Raw genomic sequence first — 13708 nt, forward strand, 5'->3', positions numbered from 1 at the left:
GACGGTCAATGCTGATGTGCAAGTAGTCACTTTTCTAGCCAAATGGTCACCTTGTTCATTCCCCCTGATACCTATATGACTTAGGGACCAAAGACTGCTTCACACTTACTTGGCTGTGGTGATCAGTTATATAGTCTTATCGCCAGTTTCCTTTTCGACACTGACATTTTTGAACCAGTACTGAACAAACAAAACTTCTACAAATTTGAGAAATGCTCCTAGCAAATGTCTAGTTCGGCAAGTATTTGCTGCAAGATGCACGCAACTGTTCCCACTAAATTGCATAAGGTGTTAAAGAAGATTTGCTGGGGGTGCTTGTATGGAAAGAACTTGGAGAAGTAGCTTCTGCAAGTGCCTTGCCAAAGTCTACTTCCTAGTGGTCACACGCCTTGTGGCCAAACTGACTGTCATCTAACAGATCCTCAGTTTTCTTTTCTTAAGTGTATTACCTGTTCAAGCTAGTGGTGTGATAGTTCTGCATATATAGCAGGGGAAAAGCTCAAGTATAAGACAACACTTCCTCCAGATAATGTCCAGTCCCATAGTGTTATCAGTTTGTGCAAATAGCTAGACTTAAAATTATGAGGGTGGAGAAGTTTACTATTTCCTTAAGTAAACAGCTATGACTTAGTCAATATGGAGGACAGGTGGCAGCCAGGTGTTATGTCAAAGACTACTCATGGTCAGATTCAACAATTAATCTCTAACAAAGAAAATGTTAGCAAATTCACACGTTCGTTTACGAATTACCAAAACACACAATCCCATTGTAACATGAAACTAGGAACTTTAATAAAAGCAGAGTATTATTGAAGATAAATTGCCACGTGATTTAAAAAAAGATATTATTTACTAAAATGTTGACATACCGCTGCAACTGTAAGAAGATCAAACACCCGACAGCAGTAACGCCATGCATTTGGATTTCCATATTTGTTCTGGCACTCATCTGAAAAGTTAAAACAGACATGTATCTGTGTTTCGTAACACTAATTGCTTAACACAAACTGATGCACTGAATTGTTGCATCTGATGTACTGAAACTACATTACCAAGATTACTATGATGCAAGACTCATTTTGGAATTCTGGATCATTAGTTTCTTAACATAGTCATGTTAAAAGTAATCTTCACCATTACTACTACTACTACTACTACTACTACTACTACTACTACTACTACTTTCTGAAAGCAACATCCCTAATATGTTACCATGTTTTCTTCAATGTAACAATTTCGAAATTAATATGCAACAGTTGAGACCTGTTGCATCTGTATACAACTGAACTAAACCTGATTGAGTCAACACCCAAAAATTACATTAATGTAATTTCAATTACAGGCAAATGGAAGTGGAAGTTTAACACCACCAACAATAATAATCTGAATACATTTGTTTGTAGTCCCTTACAACATGGAACATCTGATATAGCCAGTATTAATTTTAAAAGACCTTTACTTATTGGCATTCAAATGTTCCAGAGACTGTAAACGAGGTTTCAAGCTATGTTTACCAGTTTTATTTTTGGCCATCCTGTGTAATTGCAAAATGATCCTTGGGCAAATAAATTACTGTACTGTTACAGAGCAAGGTATCTACAATATCAATTTTCAATGAAAACAAGAGTTTATCATTGGTATGGCAAATGTACCTCAAAAGTACAGGGAAGTGTACAAAATGAGAAACTCTTCAATTGTGCAACAGTTCTTTGTGATTATAGAATGGAGACTTACACGGCCATTACTTGCGTTACATCTACATGTAGAAGTAACACAAATAATGGCCATGAAAGCCTGAATTCTATAATTACAAAGACATTGTTGATATTTGTTTTGTGGGCATTAGGCCATGGTCCAAGGCATAGCACTCCGCCTAATCTTTCGTCTTCTAATGCTGGAGACACCATCAGAGGTTTTAATGACTCAGAAAGCAGTTGCAGTCTGAAACTTAGTAAACCAAACTGTTTCTGTGTATCCATGCAACGGTCAGTTCATGATGGCATCAGACCACTGTATAAGATCACGGAGTTGTGCCAATGTTATGGATCTAGTGGTGGAAAAGTTTTGTTTTATTTAGCACTAAGGCCCGCAACTTATCTAATTTCACACTGCATTAAAACCTGAGCTTTCTGTGGTCAAGGCATGTGACATGATGCAAGAGGTACCTAGTGCTGCTACAAGATGTCACACTCAATGCATAGTCTCGGTAAGAGTGGCCAGCACCATCACTGTACGGCAGCGTAAATGCAGAGGCACATAAAAATTGACAAAAGCAGAGCGCGAAATCTGGCACTGAGGCAAAACATAAGCAGAAATGGCAGAAAATATCTTAGTAAGCATGTTTTTAACTATTGTATGAATACGGGACCAAAAATAGATCACTCTAGCACTATATATGCTAACAATATATGGAGCTTAATACAGTGAAAGCAAAAGATACTTATGCAGTTACATATTTCTGCTTTGAAGCTTGTTCGGGAAACAAATCACTGAACTACCAAGAATACGGACAACAAATTTAGGTGTTTTAATACTTGTTTTCCATGACAAGTGGAAGTAGTTAAACATGAAACACATTACTCCAGATAAGATAAAACCATACAACATATATTAATGCCTTCATATAGACAGTAAATCCCTGTGTGTACTATTTATGGGACTACAAACTTTACAGATTTAAAGTGTTGTCAATCCTATTTTGTTCACCAAAATATCGTCAGGTGGACGTTCATTTACAGTAAACAGTGCTACAGCCACCAACTACAAAGGCAGAAAAAAGGCATCTAGTAGATTCAAGCATCTGGATATTCAAAAGGCTGGACTGTATCTACAGAATTGGCTGGTCAACTGCAAATGCATTTTCCCTGGGTGTTTTGTATCTCCTCCATTTACTGCTAATGCCCACTAATTTATTCTTTCTTTGTTCTGCAGAGAAACGAGTATACAAAATGCATCAGTATCATTGGTGTAAGTCATTTCACATGTCTGTATCAAATTTTAATTTGTTTCATGCAACCTTAACTGAAAATAAAATCATGTTACCTTCATTAGAAAATTATGATTCAATACTTGTTTGTTATTGTTTCTACCTGCCAAAAAATCCAGAATTTAAATAAAAATAAAACAAAATTATTGTATAGAGGTTTGAACCTGAAACGTGTTTTTGGTAAACGCACTGCGACGCTATTTATTAAGCTGTTGTAATGCACCACATTGCTTTCTACTTAAAAGCAGTTGGAAATCGTCTCATTTTTAGAGGTAACTCTTTTGACGTCTTCTTTTGTAAACTGTGTTGCAGTGTATTAGCAAACCGATACCTGGATACGGACTTCCATATCCCATAAATATAGATAAAAAATATCTGAAAGGGCCAGTCTATATGGTCCCCTTCCCAGACAAAAGTTCATGCACTGAAGTGCCAAAGAAACTGCTATAGGAATTTGTATTCAAATACAAAGATATGTAAACAGGCAGAATATGGCACTGCGGTCGGCAATGCCTATATAAAACAAGTGTCTGGCACAGTTGTTAGATAGGTTACTGCTGCTACAATGGTAGGTTATCAAGATTTAAATGAGTTTGAATGTGGTGTTATAGTCGGCACATGAGCAATGGGACACAGCATCTCTGAGGTAGCGATGAAGTGGAGATTTTCCCATACAAACATTTCACGAGTGTACTGTGAATATCAGGAATCCGGTAAAACATCAAATGACCAACATTGCTGCGGCCGGAAAAAGATCCTGTAAGAACGAAACCAAAAACGACTGAAGAAAATCGCTCAGCGAGAAGGATGTGCAACTCTTCTGCAAATTCCTGCAGATTTCAGTGTTGGGCCATCAACATATGTCAGCTTATAAAAACATTCAATGAATCATCATCGATATGGGCTTTTGGAGCAGAAAGGCCACTCATATACCTTTGATGACTGCATGACACACCGCTTTACGCCTTGCCTGGGCCCATCAATACTGACATTTTACTGTTCATGACTGGAAAAATGTTGCCTGCTCAGACAAGTCTCATTTCAAATTGTATCGAGCAGATGGACGTGTTCGGGTATGGAGACGACCTCATGAATCCATGGACCCTGCATGTCAGCAGGGGACTGTTTAAGTTGGTGGAAGCTCTAATGGTTGGTTGATTTAAAAGGGGGGAAAGGGACCAAACTGCTTGGTCATCCGTCCCTTGTTCCTGTTAAAACAGTCATACAGGGGAAAGAAGAAAACAAATGAGATGTAAAGCACAATACTGAAAGGAAGAAAATTCAACAAGAACGACAAAGGCAACAAACACTACAAAGAATAAAAGAGGACAATAAAATCACAGAGATGTAAGAAAGAGGTAGAAGAGATTAAAACTAGAAAGCAGATTACCATGGCTGGCTGACCATGAGAATAAAAAGGAGAAGCCAGCCACTCTGCAACACACAAAAAACTCCACCCTAAAAGCACTAGGGTGGAGAACACAGAGGGGCAAAGAACATTCGCTAACACTTACAAGGGGAGGCCGCCAATTGTGAAATTCAGATTCGATTCATATTGCGCATAATAAACGCTCATGGCCAAAGGTGTAATGTGGCAAAGCACCAAGATGCACTTCTCAGCCGTTGTCAAGAAAATCGACAGTTAAAAGAAACCGTTGTGGTGAAATGCTCTCTATGATTAATAATTTTCTACAGCGTCGTGGCGCAGCTGAAAGCGCTCGGGTTCGTAATCCGAAGGTCGCCAGATTGAATCTCGCGCCATGCAACTTTTTTTTTATTATTAATATATATCTCAATGAATTGCTTATGCATGTTGGTGAAGGCGGATCGCTCTCCAATTGTACCGCCTCCATTTTTCCCTTTTTTTTTTAACAGGGTGTACCAAAGCTCTCCCGTCCGCACTGATTTTCGACGATGTTATAAGTTACACTAGGGACCGCATCTACCTTCTTTCGAAGTTAGCACGCAACTACGCTGTTATGCGGCGGCTCGTTTCGGCCCATTCAACATCTGTCCTTCAAGTGTAACGAGCGAGTAACGGAGTTTATATTTCATACCTGCCACAGCAAATTTGTGTCCGTGGTGTCTCTATTCTAATTCGAATGTTTGAATTACGCTATACGTATTCGTTTTGGAATATCGTTTCTACGTCTTCTGTTAACTATACATGGATAACATTATGAAGATAATTTATAGCTGCGCCACGACACTGCAGAAAATTATTGATCGTAGAGGGTATTTCACTGCAACGGTTTCTTTTAACTGTCGATTTTCTCTACAACGGCTGAGAAGTGCATCTTGGTGCTTTGCCACATTACACCTCTGGCCATGAGCTTTTATTACGCGCAGTATGAATCGAATCTGAATTCCACAATTGGCGGCCTCACCTTGTTAGATAAAATGATAAAGCCCACCATCACGAATAAAATGTAAAACTAAAGCTGCTGTTGAGGCATTGTCACCCAACACCGAAGGTAGGGTCCTGGGAAAGTTAAAAGCCCGCCGCAGAGCGGCTAAAAGGGGGCAGTCCAGCAAGAGGTGGACAACAGTCATTTGTGAGCCACAGCGACACTGAGGTGGGTCCTTGCAATGGAGGAGGTAACCATGAGTTAACCATGTATGGCCAATGCGGAGCTGACAAAGGACAACTGATTCCCTGCAAGAAGCCCGCAGGGAAGACTTCCACACATTTGCAGTCTCCTTAATGACACACAGTTCGTTGTGTGTACTGTTATGCCATTCCGTCTCCCAAAGCCAATAAATCTTGCAGCATAAAACAGAACTCAATTCAGTTTCAGAAATGTCCATATCCAGAAGCGGTTTCCATGTAGCCTGTTTGGCCAGCCTGTCAGCAAGTTCCTTGAATGGGATTCCGACGTGTCCTGGGGACCACACAAACACCACTGAATGACTGGTCTGTTCCAGGGCAGAGATGGACTCCTGGATGGTTGCTACCAAAGGATGGGGAGGGTAGCACTGGTCGATAGCTTGTAAGCTGCTCAGGGAGTCAGAACGGAGAAGAAATAATGCACCAGAATAGGAATGGATGCACTGAAGTGCAAGAGATATGACCACAAGCTCTGCAGCGAATACACTGCAGCCAGCAGGCAAGCAATGCTGTTCAATACGGCCTCTGTGGACATAGGCGAAGCCAACATTACCATCAGCCATCGAGCCGTCTGTGTGAACTACTCAAGATCCCTGGAACACGTCAAGAAGCGAGAGGAAGTGGCAGTGGAGAGAAGCGGGGTTAACAGAGTCCTTAGGGCCTTGCAAAAGGTCCAGATGAACCTTTGGCTAAGGTGTACACCATGGAGGTGTACATGAATGGACAGCAAGTAGAGGTAATACAGAGAAGGGATCATACGCGAACCACAATCGTTAGCCCTGACCTGGGCTACTGATGCGGGAGATGAAGTGCCGCGGGTGGGAAAAGGAGACGATAATTCGGATCCTCAGGAGAACTACGAATGTGTGCAACATAACTGGTGAGCAGTTTTGCACATCACTACATCACTAACTGCAACAACTGGCGGGGCATTACCCTATTGTCAGTACTGAGCAAGGTACTTTCGAGGATCATTTTAAACCGTATTACGGATTCTATGGAAGCACAACTGAGAAGAGAGCAGGCAGGTTTTAGAAAACATAGAAGCAGCATGGACCTTATCAATACTCTCAGAATTATTCTGAAACGAAGCGCGGAGTGGCAACACTCCCTGTACCTTACCTTCATTGACTTTGAAAAGGCTTTCGACTCTCAATCTAAGAGACATGTCGGATACTTTTGCAAAACATGGCATTCCAACAACGATTATCATCATCATCAAGGAAATGTATGAAGACCATGAATGCCAAGTACTGCATAATGGAGAACTAACAGAGCCTTTCGAAGTTAATTCAGGAGTACAACAAGGGTGTATTCTTTCGTCAACACTATTTCTTTTGGTGTTGGACCACGTGATGAAGAGAGTTATTGGGGTGGGGGGTGGGGGGGGGGGGGCAGGAGAGAGGTGTACAATGAGGGATGTGGGATAGGCTCGAAGATTTAGACTTCACAGATGACATTTGCTTAATGGCACAATGATATCGAGACATCGAAGAGAGAGGTGGAAATTGCAGGCCTCAAGATAAATGTTCACAAAACTAAAGAAATGCGGATTAATTCGACCAACACAAATAGGCTGGCCGTTAATGAAGAGGATGTAGAACAGGTCCAATCTTTGCTTTATCTCAGAAGTATAGTCACAACTACAGGAGGCGCTGAGGAGGATATCCGTAGTCACATCCACGAAGCAAATGGTGCATTTCTACAACTGTACCCTGTCTGGAGAAATAGGAACATCTCAAATAAGACCAAACTCCAACTTTTCAATAGCAATGTGAAGGCCGTTCTGTTGTATGGTTGTGAAACTTGGAAGGCGACTAACCACATCGAAAACCAGCTCCAAGTTTTTATTAACCGTTGTCTCCGGCGTATTTTAAATGTGAGATGGCCAGATATAATGACAAATGAAGATCTTTGGAGGGAGACAAATCAGCAACCAATCAATACACAAGTCAAAGAAAGAAAATGGAACTGGATTGGGCACACGGCACACATTAAGGACACCTGATAAAGCTATTGAAAGGATGGCTTTGGATTGGAACCCTCAAGGAGTTAGAAAATGTGGTTGTCCCAAACAGACGTGGAAAAGGACGATCAAGTGAGAAGCTGCGAAGGGTGGGAAAACCTGGAGTGAAGTGAAGAAATCATACAAGGTGGAGGAATTTCGTCACAGTCCTATGTTCCAGAGGGAACAACAGGAACTAAGCAAGTAAGCAGTTTTGTACATCGGATCTGCAATGGAGAGACTCCGGCCTCCACCAAGACACTGGTCACTGGGCTCATTCTAACAGCTGCCGTCGCTGGGCAAATGCCACAAAGGTGGACTGGGTCGACTAAACGCAATGCTGAGGGTGCTGCTGAACCATAAACCAGACTCCCATAGTCAAGGCGGTATTGAACAAGGGCTCTGTAGTGCTGCAGCAGCGTAGAGCAATCTGCACCCCAGTTGTGTTGCTCAGGTAGCGGAGGGCATTGAGGTGCTGTCAGCACTTCCGCTTAAGCTGACGAAGGTGAGGTAGCCAAGACAATCGGGCATTGAAAACCAGTCCTAAGAATCAATGTGTCTCCACTACAGTGAGTGGATCGTCATTAAGGTAAAGTTCTGGTTCTGGATGAACGGTGCGACACCAACAGAAGTGCACGAAACACGACTTCGCGACTGAAAACTGGAAGCCGTGGGCTAGAGCCCATGACTGTGCCTTGTGAATGGCTCCATGTAGGTGCCGCTCAGCAAGAAAAGGAATTAAGAGGAAAGGAATTAAGAGGAGCAGTACAAAACGCAGAAGTCTCATCCGCATACAGAGAAGGTGAGACCGATGGCCCTACAGCTGCTGCTAGATCATTAATAGCCACTAAAAAGAGAGAGGCACTCAATACAGATACCTGCAGAACATCACTCTCCTGAATACGGGGTGAACTATGGGAGGCACTAACTTGTCCATGAAAGTACAGAGCAACAGGAAGTTTTCGATAAAAATTGGGAGCAGGCACTGGAGACCCCACACATACAATATGGCAAGGATATGATGTCGCCAGGTCGTGTCGTATGCTTTACGTAAGTCAAAAAAGATAGCAACCCGGTGTTGGCACATGGAAAAGCCTGTTTCGATGGCACACTTGGGGGAGACAAGATTATCAGAGGTAGAGCGACCCTGGTGAAAGCCGCCCTGACATGGAAATCACAAGGCCACGTGACTCCAGGACCCAACCCAGCCGCCGACACAACATACGTTCCAGCAGCTTACAAAGAATGTTGGCGAGGCTGATGGGCCGATAGCTATCCACATCAGCAGATTTTTACTGGGTTTGAGCAGCGGAATGATGGTGCTCTCCTACCATTGCGATGTAAATATGCCATCGCACCAGATCCGGTTGAAGATGACAAAAGAGATATTGCTTGTAGTCAAGATAAGAGATGTTTAATCATCTGACTGTGGAACCAATCTGGCCCAAGAGCTTTGTCGGGGCAATATGCAAGGGCACTGAGGAGCTCCCACTCTGTGAATGGGGCGCTATAGGGTCCATTGTGGCATGTAGTGACCGAGAAGACTTTCCTTTCCATGCGCCGTTTGAGGGTGCAGATGGCTGGGGGTAGTTCTCCGGCGCAGATGCTCAAGCATAGTGCTCAGCAAAGCTCTTGGCAATCGCATTTGCGTCGGTAGATAACATGCCATTGATGTTAATGTCACGGACACCAGTTGGGGTCTGGTACCCAAAAAGACGTCTGACCTTCACCCATACTTGGGAAGGTGATGTATGGAACCCAATGGTCGACACACACATCTCCCAACACTCCTGCTTCCATCATTTTATAAGCTGGTGAATGCGGGCACAGAGACGCTTAACGGCTATTAGGTGCTCTAGGTAAGGGTACCAGGGTACCATTTATGTTGCTGGAAAGCTCGCCTATGCCCTTTAATTGCCTCAGCGACTTCTGGCGACCACCAAGGGATTCTTTTGCCAGGGGCACCCTGAAGAATGAGGGATTGTGTTTTCCACCACAGAAACTATTGTTGTAGTGACGTGCTCAATAACAACATTAATGGCACCATGTGGGGGAGATTCAACGGTGACAGCAGAGGTGAAGGCTACCCAGTCTGCCCTGTTTAAACCCCATCTCGGTAGGCGTCCATGGGCATGACGCTGGAGGAGTGACAGGAAGATGTGGAAGCGGTCACTACCACACAGGTCGTCATGAGCTCTCCAGTGGATAGAGAGGAGAAGGCCAGGACTGCAGACAGAGAGATCAATGGCCAAATATGTGCCATGTGCCACACTGAAATGTGTGGGGGCACCTGTATTTAAGAGGCAGAGGTCAAACAGAGACAGTAAAATTTCAACATCGCTGCCTTGGCCAGTAAGCACAGTGCATCCCACAAGGGGTTATGAGCGTTAAAATCTCCCAAAAGTAGGAAAGGTTTAGGGAGTTGATCAATCAGTGCAGCCAATGCCTTCAGGGGTACTGCACCATCTGGAGGAAGATATACATTGCAGACAGTTATTTCCTGTGTCGTCCTTATCCTGACAGCCACAGCTTCAAGAGGTGTTTGAAGGGGCATAGGTTCACTGCATACCGAGTTCAGGACATAGACACCAACTCCATCTGACACACTATTATAGTTGCGACGGTTCTTGTTGTATCCCCTATAGCCGCGGAGGGCAGGTGTCCGCACCACCGGGAACCACGTTTCCTGGAGGGCAATGCAGAAAGCAGGTGTAAAGCTTAACAGTTGCCGTAGCTCAGCCAGGTGGTGGAAAAAACCGCAGCAATTCCACTGGAGAATGACATTCTCATGAGGCTGGGAAGACATGAAGAGTGCAAGGAGGCAGGTTATGCCTCAGGGTCACCTACTGCCACCGATTTAGTATTTGTATCCAGTCCCATGGTGGATAAGGCATCTGTGAAATCCAGGTACTCAGGGAGTGCAGGAATCTCCACCTCACCTGCAGGTGCAGAATTGGTAGGGAGTGGTGGTGTTGGGGCCATCAGAGGGTCCTGTTTCTTAGCAGACTACTACTTTGTTTACTTGATCTCTCGCTTTTCTTTAGAGGCTTGCTGGGAAGACTTCTCCGAAGCAGCTTCAGGCATGGAGGAAGACCATGAGGCTCTTAGGCCAGCAGCTTTGGGCTTCTTTAGCCACTGGCGAGTGTCTGCTATGGCATTAGTGGAGACCTTGGGAGGGAAAATCCCCTTCCGCACGAGAGGGGCCGGAGGAGGTTGTTGCTTCTTCGGCAGGAGGGAGGGGTCTGATATACAATGCATTTGGGGGGGCCTAGTTCCTGAAGTAGGTGCTTTGGGAGCTATGGAGGAAGATTTGCCCCCTACCACCAAGTAGGCGGATCTATTCTGGCAGCCCAGAGGGCCCACCGTTCATGGCACCAAGTGAGGAACCACTGGCACTTGGGACGGGGATGGTGAAGTAGCTGCAGCATATGTCGATGTCAACCGAATGGGGTGTAATGTTTCAAATTTACGTTTAGCCTCTTGGTAAGTCAACCAGTCCAGAGTCTTGCACTCCATGATTTTCCACTCCTTTTGGAGTACTGGGCAGTCTGGTGAGTAGTGGGAGAGGATCTCCATAGGTGATGAAAGTGGGAGGAGGCACACATGGAGTACCTGGGTGCAGTGGACGTCCTCAACCTTGACATGTGGCACTTGAAGTGCAGCGGGAAGATGTGCTCTAATTTCCAGCATTTGAAGCACCACGTACTGGGAGGGACATATGGTTTAACATCACAGCAGTAAACCATCACCTTGATTTTTTTAGGGAATGAATCCTCCACAAAGGCCAAGATGAAGGCAATGGTAGCAACCCTGTTTTCTTTGGGTCCCCCATGAACGTGCCGGATGAAATGAACACCCTGTTGTTCTACATTGGTGCGGAGCTCGTCAACAGACTGCAAGAGGAGGTTGCAATGGAAAATAATCCCCTGGACCATGTTGAGGCTTTTATGGAGAGTGATGGAAACAGGAATATCACCCAGTTTGGCACAATCGATTAACGCCCAGGATTGGGCTGGGGATGCTGTCTGAATCAAGACTGCGCCGTTTTGCATCTTTGACAGAGCTGTCACTTCTCCAAAGTTATCCTCAAGATGTTCAATGAAAAATTAAGGCTTCGTAGGTAGAAAGGAGTCCCCATCAGTTCTGCTACAATCTAAAAACTGAGGTGAATATGGCTCTCTTTGTTCTTCAGCCCTACATTCCTCCCATGGGGTAGCAATGGAGGGAAACGATTTAGGGTCATAACTGTCAGCATTGTATTCTATCTTTCCCTTCTTAGAGACTCCTGGCATTGTACAGTCACCAGTAAGTGATGACGTAGTCCACTTCATTGTGGGTCATCTGCCCTGAAGCCACCCACTCAGATCAAGGGCTCTCCCCACGCGCCACCCAGCCACAGCAAAGGCAACGTGGCATGATGGCTGTTGCCAGGAGTTCTGATGCCCCAAAGAAGACAGGCATCAACTCCTTGGCATACATGGTGAGTTTACAGCTCAGGCATCAGCAGTGTGATCCCTGTGTTGTCAGGGGGCTCCCACCAAATGGGTACACGACAGCCCCACCACAATGGACTGGCTCCCACCAAATGGGTACACGACAGCCCCACCACAATGGACTGGCTACCATGCTATATATTGGGCGCAGAGAAACCCAATATTGTCATGGGGGCGAAAAAGGACAGGAGACAATGGAAGAAAATGGCACCCTGAAAGTGTCCTCGCCCAAATAGTTGAATCGCAGGTGGAGATGCAAAGCCATAACAAGAGATTCCTGAGATCGAATCTAAGGGCACTATGGATAACTTGTGCACCACGTAAGGCAGCCTTCCCCATGTGACCCGCACTTCTGTAGAATTTAGAAAGTGCCAGGTCAAATCATAGAATGGGACCTGAACTCATAGAGCCGAAAAGTGAGATACTCCTTTTAGTCGCCTCTTACAACAGCCAGGAATACCTCGGGTCAATTCTAACCCCTGGACCCGCAGGGGGGGCTGTGTAATGGTGTGGGGCATGTGCAGTTGGAGTGATATGGGATCCCATGATACATCTAGATATGACTGACAGGTGACATGTACATAAGCATCCTGCCTGATCACCTGCAGCCATTCATGTCCACTGTGCATTCCAATGGACTTCAGCAATTTCAGCAGAACTATGCGACACCCCGTATGTCCAGAATTGCTACAGACTGGCTCCAGGAACACTGTGAGTTTAAACACTTCCTCTAGCCACCAAAATCTCTAGAAATGAACATTAATAAGCATATCTGGGATGCCTTGCAACATGCTGTTCAGAAGAGATCTCCACCCCCTCGTTATCTTACGGATTTATAGACAGCCCTGCAGGATTAATGGTGTCAATTCCATCTAGCACTACTTCAGACATTAGTCGAGTCCATGCAACGACCTGTTGTGGCACTTCTGTGCACTTGTGGGGGGTCCTACACAATATCAGGCAAGTGTACCAGTTTCTTCGGCTCCTCACATTGTATATACCCTCACAGGCACAAAATCTAAACAAGCTTTTGTCTAACCACAATGCAAATACAAACAGAGTGCGTAACAAACCCAACAATAACACAAATACAATGCAATCATTATCAGAAGTTAAGAAAATAACATCTCGCTGAGCATGACATTTGCTGGCAGCTCTAGTTGCTAGGTGGAGTGACGTCTCGAGCCACGACCTAAGGAAGATCAGCATTTAACTTCAAGTAATTTCAGTTCTCTTATTTTGAAATAGTTTTTGTGCTTTTTTTTTATTTTTATGGCCTCTGCACATCCTTATGACTCCATCTTGCTGAAACCACAGTGCCAGAGAAACTCAATTTTTGTGTTTTACTGGTTCCAGTGCATTATCTGCTACTGCTGATTTACCGTCTTGCCCAGGTGACAACAGCTCCGATGTTCCTTAAGGTGCATGTTTATGCTTCTTTCTGTTGTTCCTTTATACAGCTGACCCTAAGTGCAAGGGGATTTTATATACTTCTGCTGTAGCAAGTGGCAGTTATAGGTCCTTTGTAGTTTTCTAATATTCATGCATCTTTCCTGTTAGTTTAACACTATATCAATACCATGTTCCCTGAGTACTCTGCTGATGCCACCTGTGGA

General features: G+C 44.4%; 1 protein-coding gene across 1 annotated transcript in view; it reads right to left on the reverse strand.

Moving 5' to 3' along the window:
• LOC126469932 (serine/threonine-protein phosphatase 6 catalytic subunit) overlaps positions 1 to 13708 on the reverse strand; it is an 84184-nt gene that overhangs the window by 37677 nt on the left and 32799 nt on the right. Inside the window, exon 4 of the mRNA XM_050097330.1 lies at positions 870 to 949. Within this exon, the coding sequence (XP_049953287.1) occupies positions 870 to 949 (80 nt within the window). The remainder of the gene's footprint in view (positions 1 to 869; positions 950 to 13708) is intronic.

This window comes from Schistocerca serialis, chromosome 3, assembly GCF_023864345.2.
Source record: "Schistocerca serialis cubense isolate TAMUIC-IGC-003099 chromosome 3, iqSchSeri2.2, whole genome shotgun sequence".
Classification (NCBI taxonomy): domain Eukaryota; kingdom Metazoa; phylum Arthropoda; class Insecta; order Orthoptera; family Acrididae; genus Schistocerca; species Schistocerca serialis.